Below are 20,077 nucleotides of genomic sequence, written 5' to 3' on the forward strand. Positions count from 1 at the left end.
GATGGTGGGACGGGTCGGGTCGACAGGTGGAGTGCGCAGGTCACGTTGACGGGTCAGTTGACGGGTCGGTCAGCAGCTGGAATCGTCAGATCGTCCTGCCTGATGAACGCCCGCTCTCAAGTTCTTGTCTAGTCAACTGCCCTTCTCAAATTCGCGATAATGAATAGGCAGTAGAGGGTAAAGAGCACCAGCTCCATCCCTCCGTCTTACACCGGCACTATGTGTAGTGAACCGTGGATTCGCCATTCCCCATGTCTCTGGCGCCGCGGGATCCTTTTCCCCTCCGCTCGTTGCAAGATGCCTAAAGGAGGTCATCTAGTACTCCGAGAGTTAAGCAGGGTAGGAATAAGCAGATTACAGTCTGGGCTCGCTGAATAACTATGCATTAATACTCAGCCCCTAACACCACACGGAGCATTTCACAAGTCACACGACAGCAGCATAGCCAGGATTTACGTAAGGATAAGGACAGAAGACGGGACCTCCGTCAGCAGCTACGTAGGCTGAAACGACTGGAAAGACCACGGCAAGCAGAGAAAGGGAGGGAGGGAGGGAGGGAGGGAGGGAGGGAGGGAGGGAGGAGTGGCTCGGACATATGCTCGGTTTCATAACGGTGACATCTTCGCAAGCTCTCGCTGGGGGCATCCGGGTCCGTGAGCGCCCGGCTCCACTCTCACCCGTCCGCGTCGCTCCGCCCCAGGAGCCTACATCGAGAGCAGAGCAAGGCGCACGACGACATGTACGAGTACTGCGTGGAACGCGAGCCGCTCGACCACACTCACGGCATACACGTGGCGTCGTGGCGCTGGGACGAGGTGCGGCCCTACTACGCCATCACCATGTTCATCATGATCGCCGGCCTCGCCAAGCTAGGTGGGCTGCGTGACGTCACGCGTCGGTCGCCGGGAGGGGGCGTCGCCGTCGAGCCCGCGGGCCTGGCGATTGCGGCGCACGTGCCGGCGGCGGAGTGCACCGCCGGAGCGTGCGCACGGAGGTAAAAACACAGAAGGTCTTCTCACTCTTTATTCTAGATGGAAAAAACTGTGATACCTGAAAATTGCGTTGTAAGTATACGATACCGGTCAGTGGCCGAACTGCCGGTCGCGCAGCGCTGTCTTCCGCGGTCTGGCCGTAAGCCATTTAACGAATACCGCGTCGCATTGCTGGTGCCTGACGTGGGCTCCCCCAAGGTCTATGTTGAATCAAAAACTCGAGACGTGTGCCGCAGCAAACAGATCGAACAACCGTCGCAGAGCCAGCGTAAGGGTCGGGTGGAGATGCCGCACCTTTTCAGGTGTGCAACTAACGATTATCAAGCATTTCTTTAGGATCTATTGCTTGTTGATGGATGACAGGATAACAAATATAGATATATTGATATTTTGGGCCACACCTTTGCCTAAACAGTGCACGAACGACCTTTTCATCAATGATGAATAAGGCCAATGGACCTGGTCTCATATATTTGTAATGCTACTCACAGCTGCATTGTACAACTTACATAGGCAAATAATTGTGCAACGGACCAAATCCCCTAATAGCGAGCACTGCGCAGCTACAAGTGGAAGCAATGCCTGTTGTCCCAGTGCCACCTATGCTCTCCAGATGTCGTCGGTCGATTCGTTAGGTATGCTTCGTAGAGACGCTGATGCATGCTCTGTTCCAGCTTTCCATCACGCTCACTTCCTGTCGTCACGCGTACCAGAGTCATGGTGAGTTTGATAGCTTTGCATGTCTTTATCGCAAGGGTTAGCATTGTTAGGTATCGAGCCCGCATGCACGCTTGTCCGGCTATGACGGCATTGTGCATGTTCATTTTCATGCTTGCATTTTGACACTGCACAGTTACGCCACTTCCTTGGTTCAAGCTCACTGCACGATGAGTGCGACACTGGGAGTACGCGCACCGTCTGTGACTGTGGGTCCACACACAATACCTCAATGTGTCAAGCAGATTCAGCATTCATGAATGAGGATGAATAGCAGAGCTAGCCCGGCTCGGCGGCCGAGCCGTGCTAATTTAGCCGGCGCGTTTCTACCATCGGTCATGCCAAACACGTTCGCAAAGCCGACGGCCGGCCAATCGCAGCATCAAGGGGACGCTCGAACCTATTTGATGGCCACGGTCCCGCCGTAAAATAGCATTATCCGCCCTGTGTCGCTGCACGGACCTCCGCGCGCGCATCGGTCGTTGGTTACCCACGCCCCGTGCCTGACGACCATCGCTGATCCCTTCCCAGCGAAAGGTCCGCAGCTGAGGGCCTATGCCTCTCTGGTAGTGGTAGGATGTTATATCCGTGCTGTGAATTCTGTACAAGAAGTTCGTGCGTACTTCTGTGACAATGTCGACGTTGTCCACGCCTTCCCAGAAACTCATGCAGCATGCCTGCGTCACTTCAATGCAGCGCACGTCACGCATGCAAACTAGCGCCTGTGAGTGACGTTATCATTGTGAGCGCCGCACCCGCCGCGCCCTAGTATGGCTGCGACACAGTTACGAGGCGACGCAACTGTTCCCCGAGCTGCTCTCGCTGAAGCGGTGCGACTGTACAGCAACTGGCGCCGTGACTTTGGACAGCGGAAGCTCACCGTAACACCCTGTAGATGTAGTTTCTGTGTAGTTGCCCATGTGCCCTGTAGCTGGCGTGCCTCGTCGCGCCCCTGTCTCCCGCTGCTGAGTGCACGGCTCCGTGTCCGTCTGTTGCAGTCTTCTGATCCTGCTCGGCATCACCATGGGCTTGCTGACGTACCACTTCAGACACCTGTGAGTCAGACCACCACTGCTTAACACTGCTCCTATCGCCGCCACGGCGTTGCTACGTACATCAAGAATCGGTGGCTGGTCCGTGTGACCGCGCCGGGCTTGCCATGAGCCGCCGTTTTGCGCGAGCGTTACTTGTCTCTCCGCCCACCGCGCTTCGTCGCTTCCCAGCCGGCCGGGTCTAACCTAGAGACGTAACTTTCGCCAAATAGGGGGCCCGCAGCCCAGTCCGCCCCGCCCAGCTAGTGATCCAGCCCGTGAAAGCCCACCCCGTGCAGCTAGTGATCTAGCCCGTGAAAGCCCACCCCGCGCAGCTAGTGATCTAGCCCGTGAAAGCCCACCCCGCGCAGCTAGTGATCCAGCCCGTGAAAGCCCACCCCGCGCAGCTAGTGATCCAGCCCGTGAAAGCCCACTCCGCACAGCTAGTGATCCGGCCCGAGAAAGCCCACCTCGCGCAGCCATTGATCCGGCCCGTAAAAACGCGCCGCGCTACAACGCTGGCACACCATGAAAGGAAATGCTTCACATTTGCAGATATTGAAGCAAGGCTGCCCGCAGTGCACCGTCTTGGCTGGAAGCCGTTCTGATGAGGCAAAGAAAAGTGATTGGATTCGAGATGTACCCTGATCGGACCATTTATCATGCATTTAAATAATTTTGATTCCCATCTGGTCAAAGCGATAGGTCAAAACTAGAGGGATCAGAATGAGGCGAGGCTTGAGAATGGGTATGAAAGTACCAAAGCGCCAAGTGGGAGGAAAGCGTCTTCCAACCAAATATTGTTATAAGCTGAAAGAAGATTTGTAGCCCTAGCTTCAGATGAGTTTTCGGAGAAAGGATATGGTAGTTGACCAGCGCCCACGATATTATTTCCACACGCGCTCATGGCAAGACGGCTCAAAACATGTGAAACGTGAGATGTTTCAAAACGTGCACAAGGCGCATTATAGGCATCGGCGCTGCCGCTGTCAGTCACATGTCGAGAGGGTGTCGTTCAGTAATGTAGACGTGTGCCTTGTGAATTGTTCCCGGGATGAAAATGGCACGTAGTTGGGTTGGCGGGTTGAAACTTGGCGGGTTGAAAAGCAGCATCTCTAGTCTGACCTGTCTGGCCCGGGCGCCGGCAGGGTGCACGAGGAGCACTTCCCTGACATCGAGCTGCCGTCCGGCGCCAAAATCGGTGCTTGCCAGGCAGAGCGCAGCGCCTTCCTGCCCAACTTCAACTCGAACCTCTTCTTCCTGGTGCTGCTGCCGCCGTGAGTATGGACGGCGACGGTGCGACGGTGCGATGGTGCGCCGTGTTCCGGCGTGACGGTGCACCATCGCGCCGATCAGAGCACACCCTCCAGCAACGGCAGACAAAGCATGCGGCTTAGCTTGAAGCCAAATGTCGCGTCGAACCGCTGGAAATCGTTATCGGGATGATTTGTGCTGTTTTCTTAGCAGCCCACACACCGTGAGTTTGTGGCAAGAGAGGTTTATTCTTTACAGATAAATCTGTTCGTTGTCACGTCGCTTGTCACAAACACAATACCTTACAGCAGACCACGAAACCAGAGGAACCATCAGGTCCGGCATTTCACCTAATAACACATTCTGCCCAAAGCGCTTCAATTCCGTATCGTCGCGGGATAATGCGCCCACACCCCTCCCTCCCGCCACGTCGGCACCGCCTGTAACGGTGTCGACGATTGCAGCATCATCCTGGAGGCGGCGTACTCGCTGCACGACCGCACGTTCGCCGACAACCTGGGCACGATCCTGCTCTACGCGGTGGTGGTGAGTGGTGCCTAGCGTCCCTGCTGCGGGACGCTGCGCGGCGGTGGGCCGGGGTCGGGGCCGGGGCCGGGGCCGGGGCCGGGGCTGGGGCCGGGGCTGGGGTCGGGGCGGACTCAGCGGCTGTACACAACTGCATAATCAGCCTCCGTAGCCGCCGCAATGCACAGCTGCCTTTGCGGTGGTGAGAGGGGGGGGGGGGGGGGGCACAGGCGATGGCTTTGCTGTCTGGGGCTCAGCACACCTGGTTGGTGACCGCGAGAAGCAAGTCGTTACACAGGCGGTTAGGTTTTATGCCTCGGAGGATTAGGTGTCCTTTCACACCCAAATTTTTTTGTAACCGCCAACAGCCTTTGGTGGCCACAAGACATGCGCTTCGGTCGTCACGTGACATGTCTGACGCTGGCGACAGGACCAGCCACACGGGGACGGCGTGTCACGTGACACGATGGGGACGGCGTGGACGACGACGTGCCCTTGTGGAATGTTTCAGAACAGTTATGCTGCATCCTTCTCCGATTGGCTTTCAGAGCTATACAGTTAACATGTTATTCATAACACGGAAGTGTCGCGCGATGACCAATGTTGTGGCTGATGCCATAGGATCTATCAAATTAGCTGTATACGCCAGACGGTTCATCAGAAAGCCTTTTCTGATTCCTCTTGTTCCGTCATATCGCGTCCTGCCCTTCTCTGATTTAACAATTCTCGCTGAGTCCTCCCAGCTGCTTACCTTGCTGAGAGCATGTCGCGGACTCACTACCCGTCGGCTCCACAGCCAGTCCGGCTGCGAGTCCACCAGAGTACCCGTACACACCGCGGTGTAGGGTGCTAGAGTACCCGCACACATCCCGACGTGGGGTTCTAGAGTACCCGTACACACCCCGGTGTAGGGTGCTAGAGTACCCGCACACACCCCGACGTGGGGTTCTAGAGTACCCGTACACACCCCGACGTGGGGTTCTAGAGTACCCGTACACACCCCGACGTGGGGTGCTAGAGTACCCGCACACACCCCGACGTGGGGTCCTAGAGTACCCGCACACACCCCGACGTGGGGTCCTAGAGTACCCATACACACCCCGACGTGGGGTCCTAGAGTACCCGTAGACACCCCAACGTGGGGTCCTAGAGTACCCATACACACCCCGGCGTTGGGTCCTAGAGTATCCGTACACACCCCGGCGTTGGGTCCTAGAGTACCCATACACACCCAGGTGTAGAGTCCTAGAGTACCCATACACACCCCGGCGTTGGGTCCTAGAGTATCCGTACACACCCCGGCGTTGGGTCCTAGAGTATCCGTACACACCCCGGCGTTGGGTCCTAGAGTATCCGTACACACCCCGGCGTTGGGTCCTAGAGTACCCGTACACACTCCAACGCGTGGTCCTAGAGTACCCGTACACACCCCGGTGTAGGGTCCTAGAGTACCCGTACACACCCCGGTGTAGGGTCCTAGAGTACCCGTACACACCCAGGTGTAGAGTCCTAGAGTACCCGTACACACCCCGGCGTTGGGTCCTAGAGTATCCGTACACACCCGGCGTTGGTCCTAGAGTATCCGTACACACCCCGGCGTTGGGTCCTAGAGTATCCGTACACAACCCCGGCGTTGGGTCCTAGAGTACCCGTACACACCCCAACGCGTGGTCCTAGAGTATCCGTACACACCCCGGCGTTGGGTCCTAGAGCACCCGTACATACCCCAGCGTGGCGTCCTAGAGTACCCGTACACACCCCGGCGTTGGGTCCTAGAGTACCCGTACACACCCCGGCGTTGGGTCCTAGAGTACCCGTACACACCGCAACGCGTGGTCCTAGAGTATCCGTACACACCCCGGCGTTGGGTCCTAGAGTACCCGTACACACCCAGGCGTAGGGCCCGGTTGTGGAGTCAGATTCGGTGGCGGTGACGTGCACACACCCCGGCGTGGGGTCCTAGAGTACCCGTACACACCCCGGCGTTGGGTCCTAGATTGTCCGTACACACCCAGGCGTGGGGCCCGGTGTGGAGTCAGATTCGGTGGCGGTGACGCGCACACACCCCGGCGTGGGGTCCTAGAGTACCCGTACACACCCAGGCGTTGGGTCCTAGAGTACCCGTACACACTCAGGTGTGGGCCACCGTGTGGAGTCAGACCCGGCAGCGGCGACCCACTACGGCCGCGGTAATGTCCGCCTAGCGCTCCAATAAAAACGGTGTAACGACGCGCCTCTCGCTCCCTTTTTAGAATTGCCCTGTAAGAAAACATGTCAAAAGATCAATCAACGAGCACTTCGCCGTAACAAATCGTGATGGCAAATTGGTTCACTCCGCTCTGTCTTCATATAACGGGTCAATTTACACCAACCGCTGATAAATGCGATCAAGAAGCGGATGATGGTTTCTTGACCCAAACGGACGCACACCGCTGGCAGCGTGCACCAGCGTATCACATCCTTCCCCACCTCATGTAACGCGCTCGGGGACCACGAACCGGGCCCGTGCTGCTGATCCTCCCAGAGTCAGCGCCTGGCGCCGCCACTGTTGTGACTGGCGCGTGCCGCCCTCACTGCGTGAGTGAGCCTGTCAACAGATGGCGCTGGGAGAGACGCGCCGATTCAGCGTCACGTTTTGCTGATTGCAACGACCTTGGCGCGAGTGGAGAAGGTTTTCCGGCGGTCCTCCCGACCGCTAAAGAACAGTCTGAGCCTCCGTCACCGTGGGCTTGTTACAGGCTCGAGCTATTGTTAGCTGACACTAGGGCGGCATACTTTTCTGAGCAAACAGGTCGCTGGCCAGTACAGCACAATGGTTGCAGATAGACAGGCATTGGACATTTTTACATTCTTTCTATCTCTCTCCTTAATTTTTGAAGAAAACTCAATCATATATAGCCTGAAACTTGGATGTCACTTGCAAGGTACATCGTTTTGAGTTTTTGTGTGTAACTGTGGCAAAGTGGATATATTTATGTGAATATTGCTGAGAAACCTCTTGTAAGGAGCCACGTGGAGTTAAATGGCGTCGGTCTACTCCTCCCGCTGCGCTGTCGCCGTCAGTTTCGAGACGCTGAACGAACCCTCGGCGACTGGCACTGTCGGCATTGGGTGTGTGCTGACCCACCAACCCGTCATGTAACGATGTCCATTTAAAGGACCGCAGGGCACGCAGGCTCAGCCCGTCAGCGGGCAAACACGGCACGATGACACTGACAGATAGCCATAGGCCGCTGAAGAGATTTCGCACAATAAAGCTCCTCCTGCTGAATAATTCACACATTGTAGCAAGGGTGTGCGTAAACTTGTTCAGATTTCTCGGAGCTATTTTCCAAGTCAGGCCGTTGGTTTCGTGCGTTGGCGCCGTGCGCTTTGGCGCAGTAATTCCTCACAATCACCAAACCGGCCGATGAGTCAGCCGTGTCGAATGCGGATGAGCGCCGCCATTGAGAAAGATGCTCCTGCGAACTGTGACCGACCAATCCAGCACGAGTGACATGTGCGCTGGTCATGCATCGCGGATAGGTTATCAACGTCCTCCGCTCGCTTTTGACTTATGCTTGGCTTTCTCAACCATCGTTTTCGCGTTACAGGGCACGCTGTTCAACATGTTCACCATCGGACCTCTCCTGTACGGCCTGGCCAAGCTGGGTGCCATGGGCTCCAGCATGTTCCCGGCCTACGCCAACTACGACATCGCCAACATCAGGTCAGTGGCGCCGGCACCTAGGGCCACCGAGGCTATACTACGCTGAGGTGTCTGCGGAGCCGAACCCCCGGGTCCTGACCGGGTGCCGGTGGCTACGCCAACACGATACCTATGATGGCTTGGTAATGGCTGCTGGCTGTCATTTAGCGCATTCTCGGCCTCCATCAAAGAGCGCATTGACGTCATGTCCCGTCATGCCTGCTTTGTACGTTTTGACCTAAAACCGTTGGGTTCCGGATTCCTGTCCTCCATTGTTTACAGTGCTTGCGGTTTAATCTGTTTCTTCAGGGCTTCAGCAGTGCCACGTGTATCAAATGAATGTTCGCCTCTTTAAAAAAACAGGCATGCATTATGCATGTAAATTATTAGACATTACGTCGGCGCATCCGTAGCGTTTGTAGTGTGTAAATTGCCCAGGTCATTATGAAAATGTTATCACTACTGGGACATTCTGATTCTGGAAACAATAAGATTGTAAAAATGTGTTCGAGTGGCTGCTAACACCACCTTATGAGCCTTCGACACCATTTATTTTTCGCCGCCAGACTTCTCCTGCCAAAATGCATTCTTGGTTTACATGATATTTGCCCTCTGGAATAGAGCAATGGCTAATAACTATGCTTGTGATAGAAGCCGTTTGTGGCAAAAAAAAAAATCATTGGGGAAGGTAATACAGGTAGTGTAAGCAACGCCGTTGCTCAGCGCAAAACACACTCAGCGCCACAGCCAACCGAGGCGGTATTCACCACTGCGGCAATGCAGTCGCCGTCCCAATTCCGTGGCGCCGCAGTAGGTCACCCCGTACCGCACCGCCCCCTCACCAGCCGGTACATTTGTCTGCCGTGTCGCCGCTAGCCCCCTGCCGAGGGCCGGCCGGCCGTCACGGTCACCAGCGGCTCGCAGCGGGGCCACTGTGGCCGGCCAGCCCGCGCGGCCGCGGCCAGCGCTCAAGGGATTAGGCGGGTCCGCGTGCTGGCCAAGCCACGGGCCGCCGCCGGGGCCTTAAGCCGGCGACCGCCTCACCACCAGCCGGGCACTGGCTGTACTGAGCCCTGCCGCTCGTACCGCTGCCCTGGGAACCACGTGCGGAGGTGTTCGGAGGGACATGGCTGGCAGGGCGGGTGGTTCGTAAGCGGATTACGCTGCGGCACCTAGCGCACCGATCTACGCAAATACATCGGCCGCTTTAAAAAAAAAAAAAATGACGGTGCGAAGAAGCCGGGACCCAGAGGCACACAAGCTCATGCGTGCAAACAATCGAATATTTCACCAGCTCCTGTAGCTGGGGTCAGACGAATGGCTCGCATGTCGCTGGTCATCAAGGGCGTTTGAGCCAAGACAGGTCAGCACCAAACCCAGACAGCGCACAGAGGAGATGCTTAGTCTAATTGGGCTTCAAAGAGCACTAGAATTTTAGTTGTTTTGCTCAGAGCATATGGGGAGATGCTTTTGGCAATTGCTTACAATTGCTGGCTGCGCAATCTAACGCGTCATCAAAACAGGTGATGCATGCAGAGAAAGAAAATGCATGGGTTGGAGGAATTTGGATGGTTTTATGTGTCTTTAACAGCACCGTGAAAAATCAGTGGCGACAGCTTTCTGTTTTGTCTTTGCTATATGTCTTTGACAGCTCTGTTAAAACTATCCTTCTCCCGTGATAACGGACTACACATTCTAATGGCCGCCTCAATTACTCCGGATTCCCAGAGCTTGCATTATCCAGCATTAATACATAATCAATATGCAGGCTACACCGCTAATTTCGTTTGGCTGAGAGGCGTCCCTGGCGCCACTGCGGCGTTTGCTTCGGAAGCGTTTCTGGCGCCACTGCGACGGGCCGAGTGTGGGCCTCGAGTGCCTTCGGACATTCTGTGCTGAATGCCTGTGAACATCTCCTAGATAATGGAACAAGCTTAACACTCCCATGGCGGTGATGTGTTGTGTGAGCCGAGCATGCTTACAGTCGCGGTCCGTGGTTCAGGTGCTACGCATGCTTACAGTCGCGGTCCGTGGCTCTGGTGCTACGCCTGCTTACAATCGCGGTCCGGGGCTCTGGTGCAACGACTGCTTACAATCGCGGTCCGTGGCCCAGGTGCTACGCCTGCTTACAATCGCGGTCCGTGGTTCAGGTGCTACGCCTGCTTACAGTCGCGCTCCGTGGTTCAGGTGCTACGCCTGCTTACAGTCGCGGTCCGTGGCTCAGGTGCTACGCCTGCTTACAATCGCGGTCCGTGGTTCAGGTGCTACGCCTGCTTACAGTCGCGGTCCGTGGTTCAGGTGCTACGCCTGCTTACAGTCGCGGTCCGTGGCCCAGGTGCTACGCCTGCTTACAATCGCGGTCCGTGGCTCAGGTGCCACGCCTGCTTACAATCGCGGTCCGTGGCTCAGGTGCTACGCCTGCTTACACTCGCGGTCCGTGGTTCAGGTGCTACGCCTGCTTACAGTCGCGGTCCGTGGCCCAGGTGCTACGCCTGCTTACAGTCGCGGTCCGTGGCCCAGGTGCTACGCCTGCTTACTATCGCGGTCCGTGGTTCAGGTGCTACGCCTGCTTACAGTCGCGGTCCGTGGCTCAGGCGCTACGCCTGCTTACAGTCGCGGTCCGTGGTTCAGGTGCTTCGTCTCCTGCAGCAACTGACTGCTCAACCCTTTGAGCTTCTTTGCCAATTCGAATGACGTCAGTAAGCTACCAAAGCCACCCACGTATTCAGTAAGCTGTCTCGTTTATGAGGACTGGCCACCTGCTGGGTGCACCGGGCAACACGCGATGTATCCCCACAAGCTGCTCCACGCATTCAGATTCCTTTAGCTCTCACGCGTCTTGGGTTTTACGTCTTTTGCAATGAGGATGCAAACAGTAACGCCGTGGCTTGCTACCGCAGTTTGGTGCAGATGCTGACCTTCTCGTCGCTGATCGTGGCGGTGGATCCTGTGGCCGTGCTGGCCATCTTCCAGGAGGTCGGCGTCAACAAGGACCTCTACTTCCTCGTGTTCGGGGAGAGTCTGCTGAACGGTCAGTGGCAGGAGACGGCGAAATATCGACACTATAACATCATGACTTGTGTTGCCATTGGAAAAGTGGATGATGCTGGGAAATGTAGATCATAATACTATTCTAGGAACAAAAGACTTGTGTCGAATGTTTTCATAAGCCCATGCTTGTGGTTGTCCATCTGGAACAGATGTGGTCATTTTCTGTTTGAGTAATACATCGCATCTCCTTTGAGCGAGAACACCACAATCTCAACAATTATGAGTATCGCATGTGCCGACGACCACCGCGCAAGCGTAATGCTCCCCATACTAATAGATGACAAGCATTCTTTCATATCTCTAATTGATGTCCAGATTACACTTTTATACAACACGTGAAATTCGTCTTCGATGGTGGTTAAGGAAAGATTCTCGATGCGACTTATTTCAAAATTAGTTTTTGTGAAGGAGACCAGCTAGCGGAGCTATGCTGATAATACACGCGCAAAGAACAGCATCGATCCCGCGGCTGGAGCTGCAGCGGCCCTGGTGCCGTGAAGCTGCAGCGGCCCTGTTACCGCCTGTCCACAGACGCCGTCACGGTGGTGCTCTACAACGCGATGGTGGCATTCGCCGGTCAGGATGGCGAGGTCATCACCTACGACCAGCTACTGCTAGCCGTGGCCGCCTTTTTCTGCGTGTCGCTGGGCGGCCTGACCATCGGCATCATCTTCGGCGTGCTCACCGCCATCATCACCAAGCACACGTCCGAGCTCCCCGGTGAGACGACCGGCCTCACACGCAGTCCGATGTCGTGCCTGGCCGGAGGGTCAGACAAGCGGGACGCGTAAGAGGCCCCGGCCGCTGGCGCGAGGACCGTCTCGTTGACACGCAGCCTCCCCTCCCCCCTGAATTCTAGCGAGGCACGGCGCAATTTTTCGTATGATCTTCGCGATCAGCTGATGACAGGACTTATTGGCCTACGCCAAAGACTTCGCCGAGGCCTGTCAACCTGAAAAGAGTTGGTACGATGCAGATTTATCCCGGTCCCATTAACCGGCCTCATACGTCCAAATTACAGTAAAATTCCGTTTGTAATAATACCCAAGCGCATGCCACGGACGAGGTAACCGCACAGACACGCTCGCGCGCTCCACTCTCTCAGCGTAGTACGACATTGATGACAACACTGCTGACGACATTGAGCGATGCATTCACATTGCGTTAGCCTTGACCGTCACGTCCTGCCGGTGTCCGGCCAAAAAAGTATGACCTTCTGAGGATGTGAACCTGCTGACAAGTCACGTGACATTGTACGCCCGGGGACGCCGGACCTTCGGCGACAGACCACCGGACGTGTGTGGTGACCGGATGACCGGACGTGCGTGGTGACAGACCACCGGACGTGTGTGGTGACCAGAGTGTGTGGTGACGGTGTGAGCGACAGAGATGCCGCATCGTAAAGCGCAGCGGTGGTTCTATGACAGATTCATAGAGGACAGGCTCACTCCGAAGGGCTTAGGCTAGTGAAAAGGCCACGGCATTTGTGGCACCGCCTATCGGGTCGCGCCTCCGATGCTCAGCACGGCCTCTAAGTCCCGGGCATCTGGCACTAACTAGCCCGGCCGATGACGTCAGCCTGCAGACCGCACCCGGCCGCTGCACACTTTGGGTTCCTAGACCCATGACCGGCTGAAGGCCATTCCTGTGCAGTGGCTTTCGGCTGCTAGACGCGGAGGGTGACCGTTGGGGAACACACGCGAGACGAGTCCTCTGCATCTCATCCGATTTCATGCTGGTTGGCCCAACAACATGTTTACTTTTGCTTCAATGATAAAATGCTCCTCCGGCAGGCAAGCTGTCCGCAAGGTTGTCGAAGCAAAACGCTTGGCTCAAAGAAACAAAAACGCAGCCTTCACGGCTAATACATCTTGCCTGCCACTGGCATCGCACCAGAGGGGCGTCAAACCACTCCTGCTGTCAGGGCGAGCCAGGGTCACCGGGGTCATGTCGTACCTGTCGACCAGTCGACATTGAAGGGGAGGGCGCCCAAATACGGTTACGGACGTCACTGGCCAGCGTCGTGACAGTCGTGGCGTCAACTGTGACGCAGACCTCAAGCCACCTACGTCAGCTCCGTCTGCCCTCGCAGAACACGTGACGCAGCTGTGGGGCCAGGCTGCTGGTGATGTTGAGCCAGCAGACTTGAGCACCAGAGACTGGGTGTCACCTGTGTGAGAGTCGGTCACGGGGGCCGAACCGTGTGGCGGATAACCAATGGGACGACGCACGGTGAACTGAAGCGGAGCGAACAGTATGAGCGGACGTGACCTTAACGCCATTGCCCAGTCGCTAGCCGTGGACAGCGGCATGCGCCGCTGCAAGGGCTTTACTGGCATACAATACTCGCTGAAGGAGTGTTTTGTCGCTCCGTGACGCAGTGGGTGGAGGACGTGACGCGTGACAGAAGGCTCCCTGCGGAGCATGCCTACAGTGGGCCCTTATCAGGTCACGCGTGGCTGAAAGGTCGTGGTGGGAGGTGGGTGGACCCTGCACCCATCTGACGGCCTTCCCCACTCCTGGTTGACGGAAATCACTGCAATCAGCAGAGAACCAAGTCCGCATGGTTGCCAAGGATACAGGATGATTTTCCGTCAGATTACGTGCAGCAGCCATGTCGAGTGTAAGGGATTACGTCGTTGAGTGCTGTCGTTTTTCAGTGGTGGAGCCGCTATCTCTGCTGGCACTGTCGTACCTGGCCTACCTCTCAGCGGAGCTGGTCCACTTCTCCGGCATCATAGCCACTGTCGGCTGTGGAGTGGTTCAAGCACACTATGCCACCAAGAACATCTCCAAGAACTCATACATTACCATCAAGTATTTCGTCAGCATGGCTAGGTGCACACTACTTTTTTATATCTCATTCTAGCAATATGCTTTTGCTTAGTAGGTATTAGAAACATTAAAGCGTGTTTAAAACTGAGCAGCGCAAGTCAGGAGCTGCTTCGCTTGAACTGAGGATGCTCAAGTGAAATCCATATCCGTTGCCACAAAAGGCGCCGTTTCACGGCGTGCCCAACGGGCCGAAAAGAGTAGCTGTACGGTCAGCATCACCGTCTGAGCCCCGTCTCCGCCGGCAGCTCCACCAGCGACACCATCATCTTCATGTTCCTGGGGATGGTGCTCATCAGTGACGACCACCGCTGGCACACGGGCTTCTGCCTCTGGACCCTGGTGCTGTGCCTAGTCTTCCGATTCATCGGTAAGTTTGTGCCGCGTCTTCCAATTCGTCGGTAGGTCTGTACCGCGTCTTCCGATTCGTCGGTGGATTTGTGACGTGTATTCCGGTTCGTCGGAAGTTCCGCGCTCCAGTTCCGCGCAACGCTGCAGTGTCGCTGAGTGCCCTGGCTATAATGGTGCTCTCCCACTGCTTACAAGCCGTCTCTGATGTCTCTGCTGGCCGCTGAGAACCGCACTTGCTCTCTTTGCACCGCGCCTTTGTGCCTCTGACCGTCGTACATGTCTTCGGTTTAGTCGGATCGGGAGACGATATCTCAGTGGCCTGTTTGGATATATGTATATATATATATATATATATATATATATATATATATATATATATACCTGCATGTGTGTGCGTGCGTTACTTCACCGCCTCGAAATCCTAAAGCACACATCACGCACCAACTCCCCTTTGGTCGTCTTGTTGCTTGCAACTACACGAACTAATTTATACTTTCGAACACACATTCCCATTGAATGGCTAACTCAACGTTTCTGAAGAGGCCTGAAGCTCCTGCGAGACTTTGTAGCTACCTGTATGACATCATCAAAACGTGTTGTGACACTGGCTGTCGTCCGGCAGGCGTGTACCTCCTCACAGCGCTGGCGAACCGAAACCGGATGAACCGCATCGGTCGGAAGGAGCAGTTCATCATGGCGTACGGGGGCTTGCGCGGCGCCGTCGGCTTCTCGCTGGTGGTCATGCTGGGCGATGACGTCATAGACAAGGAGACGGCCCAGGTGTTCGTCACCTGCACGCTCTTCATCGTCCTCTTCACCGTGTTCGTGCAGGTGCGGTGCGGTTGAAGGGGTGTGCGTAGTTGTATATGGCTTCCGGACTGGTCCCGCTGATTGGTCGCAGCGATCCGTTGAACCGCCGCGGCTCTGCGCGTGTTGTGCCGGAACCCGGGCTAACTGTGGCGTCCGCTGCTGTCAGGGGTCTACCATCAAAGTTCTCGTCAACATATTCCGCATCAAACTGGACGAGAACGAGGAGAAAACCTTGGCGGAGGAGATTGTAACGTCTTCGCTTGACCACATTGCCGAGGGCATTGAAGAAATTGTCGGCTTTGGAGGCTTGAATCGATTGAAGGTGAGAGGCAAAATGGCATCGCGAGTAGCTTGATTTATTTGAAAGTAGATGCGTTATCGGAATGGCCAGACTCGGTGCTTTAGTGGTTGTTGAAGGGATTGTGTTTGACAGCATCTTTGCGCGAAACTGACTGCAATCCCAAACCACTGTGCGTAATGTTGATTTATAATCTACTTCCTGATGCTTTGATTTAATTCGCTGTTGCGTAATTCCAACTTGTGCTTACTTGTGTTGCTTTACAAAACCGATTTTGACATGCTTTCATTGAAACCTGCGTTGACTAGCGGGCCAGCACCAAGACAGGACCGTTTGGCTTCATGTACAACTCCGCCTGCCTAGCTCTAAACCGATATCAAAACAATCCGCGCAAATAGTTTCAGCCACACGTCACATACCTGACGCGCCAGCTATGGTGGTGGGACGGTGTTGTTCGATGCTGGATGCGCACTCGGGCAGTACAAAGCCAAGCAAGCCCCACGAGGGAAGCCTCGCGAGAAGCTCATTTCACGTCGCGGATTTCCGACGCGTTTCACGCGGCATTTATCGGCGGCAGGAGCGGCTGGAAACGTTTGACGAGAACTACCTGACGCCGTGGCTGGTGCACACGGCACCAATGTCGGCTCTGGCGCGGCTCTACGACAAGCTGGTGCTGGACGAACACTACGCCAACTTGTACGGCCCGGCCGCCGTGCTGGAGACGCAGAAGGACTACGACACCAACTCCGTAGTGTCCTCGCTGCCTGCGTACCCCTCGCTTGGCCACAGAGACGTGAGAATTGGTGTGACGTGGTGTCTGTCGACCCCGCCCTGGACTGTGTACTGTTGCAGGCTTTGGGCTGGTGCAACAGGAATCTTATTGGGGCATGCAGCCCTACCTCTTCTATCCGAGGAGAAACTTAGCTATTGATGTAATTAAGCCACGTTAAGCTCGCGATTGGTCGAGGAATGGTTGAGGTGGGACTTAAACCTCCCGTCAACGCGCCTCAGCCCCAGTTGTGCGGCGTGTGTTCTGCCGGCTGAGCACCTCTCCTGACGCGTCCCATCCCCGCCTCCCTCAGCGAGCGGGCTCTATTTTGCCGGAGGATCTGCCTCTGGAGATCGAGCCAGGCTGGATGAGGCGCAAGTCCATGTTGAGCTCGCACAACGTCAACATCGCCCGCCGGCTGTCGTCTGCCGCCAACCTGCCGCTGCCAGAGGACGAGCTGGTGAGTCACGGGTCACGGTCAGACGAGGAGCTGGCGAGTCACGGGTCACGGTCAGACGAGCAGCTGGCGAGTCACGGGTCACGGTCAGACGAGCAGCTGGTGAGTCACGGGTCACGGTCAGACGAGCAGCTGGCGAGTCACGGGTCACGGTCAGACGAGGAGATGGCGAGTCACGGGTCACGGTCAGACGAGCAGCTGGTGAGTCACGGGCCACGGTCAGACGAGCAGCTGGCGAGTCATGAGTCCACCGCCGCCCGAGGACTAACCGGAGGTGCTCGTCCAATGCGCACTGTTCATGCCTCAAAGCCTGTTTGTGTGACCTGGCCGACTTCTGCATGTGACCCAGCCAACCCCTGTATACATGCCGCTCAGCTGACCTCTCCGCCGCGCGCGGTGCCGGCAGAACTGGCTGCGTCGGATCTCGACCGCCTCGCCGGAGCTGCCGATGGCGCGCCCGTCGCTGAGCGACGCCCGCCGACCGTCGCTGCTGCCGCACGACGGGCGCCGCTCCTCGACGCTGCCCCTCCGACGGCAGGCTGGGCGCGCTGGCGCCGCCAGCCGCGCACACCGGCCGACGCACCTCTATCGTCGACGGGCTCAAGACCAGCCTGGCGCGACGGCTCTCCGTGTTCGGCGCCACCGTGCAAGACCAGAAGTACGGGGGCTTGGTGGCGGACGGACGGGACGGGGTGGGGTGGCGCGCCGTGTTTTGGTGTGGGTGGTTTGTGCGTGTGTTGATGTTACGTCCGTCCGCAGTTATGCCTGTCGACGAAGTCTGAACTCAATGTATGACTGTTCTAATGAGAACGATGCACAGGGTGGTGGTGATCTGAACTCAAGGTATGAATGTTCTAATGAGAACGATGCACATAGTGGTGGTAATCTGAACTCAAGGTATGACTGTTCTAATGAGATCGATGCACAAAGTGGCGGTAATCTGAACTCAAGGTATGACTGTTGGCCTTCTGGACTTCTGGAGGCCGTCAGGCTGCCCACCACTGACTGCCGCACCCTCGCCACCCACACAGAGATCATGATGAGGAGGTGGCGGGCGGCGCGACTCTGTCTTCCTGCGGCCGACATCACCGCAGAGCGACGCCCAGCTGTTGCGACACGCCATTCGAGACAACCCCTTCAACAAGGTGAGGACGGCTGGCACGTGCCGGAGACGCCACCCACCACCGGAAACATCGGGCTCGCCAATACCCGAGTGGCTGCGGCGGATGTTAGAGGAACTGACAGGTCAAGTGCATGAGCCTGACGCGCTACCGCTGCTCTAGGAAAAGTGCCCTTTGCCTTGACATTACCGTTATGCAAAAGCTCGGTAGACTTTAAAACGGTCTCAGCAAGCTGCATGAGCCCACTTTCCGTGATAAGCTTGAATATTACGACATTGTCGCCGTGGCGACGGTAGACACCACAGACTACACCAGTGGGACGAAATCTAACCAGTCGTGAGAAGATCCGCCTGGAACTACAAAGCTAATTACGTGGCAGCTTGTCAGCTGGGCTGTCGCGGCGTGTCTAGCGGCGTGTGAGGCGCACGGGGACTCACCGAACGACCGACAGGCGCGCGCCAGACGGCTCCCTCACCTTCTGCTGTCTCTGTGGAGACCAAACAATCATTAGCTTATCTCCGAGGTGCTCCACGCTGCAGCTCAGCCCACGCCATGGGCACGGCGGTGTCTCGCACTGACTGACCGCTGGCGCCGCGTGCTGTCATTAACGTCGCAGTGTCATTGGCAACGGCGTAGTGTCACTGCTGGATGTCGTTGCCGTGCCGGGCTGCGCTGACCCCCCCCCCCCCCTTCCTCTTGCCCCGCCCGCAGCTACACTTCCGCTACAACCCGAACCTGATCGACGAGGAGGACCAAGAGATGGAGTCGCACCTGCGGCGGCGGCGCATGAAACGCGCGCCGCATGTCCCAGATGGTGATGCTGCCGCCGACGGCGCAGACCATGCTGGCCGGGCTGGCCGAGCAGGGCGAGAGCTCCGCGCAGGATTCGCCGCTCTCGCGGGCGAGCACGCGCCGTCAGTCGCACCGCATCCGCCGCTCGCTGAAGGAGACGCCGCCGGCGCGCAGCCGCAGCAACTCACTCCAGGTGAACGGTGGCGGAGGGGTGGGGTGGGTCATGGGACATGGCGCAGCGGGGGCCGTGCACCTTGACGGTCATGTGCGCGGGAGTGTCGTCTGCGCGTGTCTCTTAGTGATTCAGTATCATCGCATGAAGGCTTGTACGCGGCATTTGTGCTCAACACAAAGCGTTAAGTGTTGTTACATGGAGGGGAGTGAAAGGCGCTTCATTCTCTGGCTGAATGAAGATCGTTGAGGAAACTTGTGGCCATCTGGGCTGGGTGCACCACTCCGTTGGTGGCCACTGGCACCTGGTGAGGAACGAGGACTCATCCTGACACGGGATACCATGCCCGTTTTCATGATAAGACACGTCACACATCCACGATTACATAATGCAGATGAGAATGACGGTGACTCGTGGTACTGAAATATCTTGCAGTTGGGTTCATACTGTGAGGGACAAACATTACATGCAACGGTAATATTTGTGTTCTCACGAATCCATGACAAGGTTTTTTCCACAAAATTCCTCGTGAAACGCTACGGGGTTGTAGATTGGGGGCCGGAAATTATGCCAAGTAACCCCACGCCTCTCCCGCAGCCCTCGCATCTTCAGAACGGTAACACAGCCGCCAGCCTTCGGAACGACCGCCCACAAGGTGCGCTCCGCCTGCCGTTCAGGCTCGTGACAGGCAGCAGCGCTCACTGCCGCCTTCGGCACGTCCGGCTGCCAGTCAGCCGGCTTGCTCTGGTGGCTTACATATGTTAATGGGCCGCTTACGTGTGTGCGCAGCCAGAGAAGATAGGCGCCGTCAATGTCCGGTCAGCACCGAGCTAGTCTCTGCATTTTGATGCCGGCCGTTGTTACTGTTATAGCAGGATCTCGAGGTCTTTGCACCTCCGTGTACGTCGGTGCCGTGTTTGACCGTACGCAGAGCTGCATGCATTATAGCCGGCACGAGCGCGCGCGGCGTTCAGCTGGCCAAGTCTGAGTGGAGAAACCCATCCTTGTGATGTTAGCAATGGAAATTTACCCGGTGTCGCATGTGTTAATAATACCTGCTTAGTGGCCACGGCGCCACCCGTGCTGGTTCCAAGCAATGAGCAATGTAATTGTTTTCCAAGCAGCGGAGGGGCGAGCATGGCCATTTTCGGTTATTTCTGTCCAGTCAGCGTCTATGAGGCCAACGCTAGATTCTCAGAAAGATAGGAGGGGGGGGG

The 20,077-nt window shown here is 56.6% G+C and overlaps 1 protein-coding gene across 1 annotated transcript; it reads left to right on the forward strand.

The window, feature by feature from the left end:
- Positions 1–728: 728 nt before the first annotated feature.
- On the forward strand, positions 729–17,815 carry LOC119098825 (Na(+)/H(+) exchanger beta). The gene is made up of 17 exons (XM_037221873.1): positions 729–873; positions 1,667–1,712; positions 2,708–2,764; positions 3,889–4,017; positions 4,459–4,540; positions 8,113–8,228; positions 11,108–11,238; positions 11,790–11,978; positions 13,919–14,096; positions 14,339–14,460; positions 15,064–15,272; positions 15,418–15,573; positions 16,127–16,342; positions 16,632–16,778; positions 17,182–17,258; positions 17,314–17,467; positions 17,807–17,815. The coding sequence occupies exons 1-17, from the start codon at positions 738–740 to the stop codon at positions 17,813–17,815; spliced, it is 2,154 nt and encodes a 717-aa protein (XP_037077768.1). The 5' UTR covers positions 729–737.
- Positions 17,816–20,077: the final 2,262 nt, after the last annotated feature.

The sequence above is a fragment of the Pollicipes pollicipes genome, unplaced genomic scaffold, assembly GCF_011947565.3.
Source record: "Pollicipes pollicipes isolate AB1234 unplaced genomic scaffold, Ppol_2.1 Scaffold_4740;HRSCAF=5597_pilon_pilon_pilon, whole genome shotgun sequence".
Classification (NCBI taxonomy): domain Eukaryota; kingdom Metazoa; phylum Arthropoda; class Thecostraca; order Pollicipedomorpha; family Pollicipedidae; genus Pollicipes; species Pollicipes pollicipes.

What these genes read in the sequence shown, in the direction of transcription:
- LOC119098825 (XM_037221873.1), top strand. Translation starts at nt 738, where the DNA reads ATGTACGAGTACTGCGTGGAACGCGAGCCGCTCGACCACACTCACGGC. An exon ending in TATTTCGTCAGCATGGCTAG is followed by an intron (nt 14,097 to 14,338) that starts GTGCACACTACT and finishes CTCCGCCGGCAG; the next exon opens with CTCCACCAGCGACACCATCA. An exon ending in GAGGCTTGAATCGATTGAAG is followed by an intron (nt 15,574 to 16,126) that starts GTGAGAGGCAAA and finishes TATCGGCGGCAG; the next exon opens with GAGCGGCTGGAAACGTTTGA.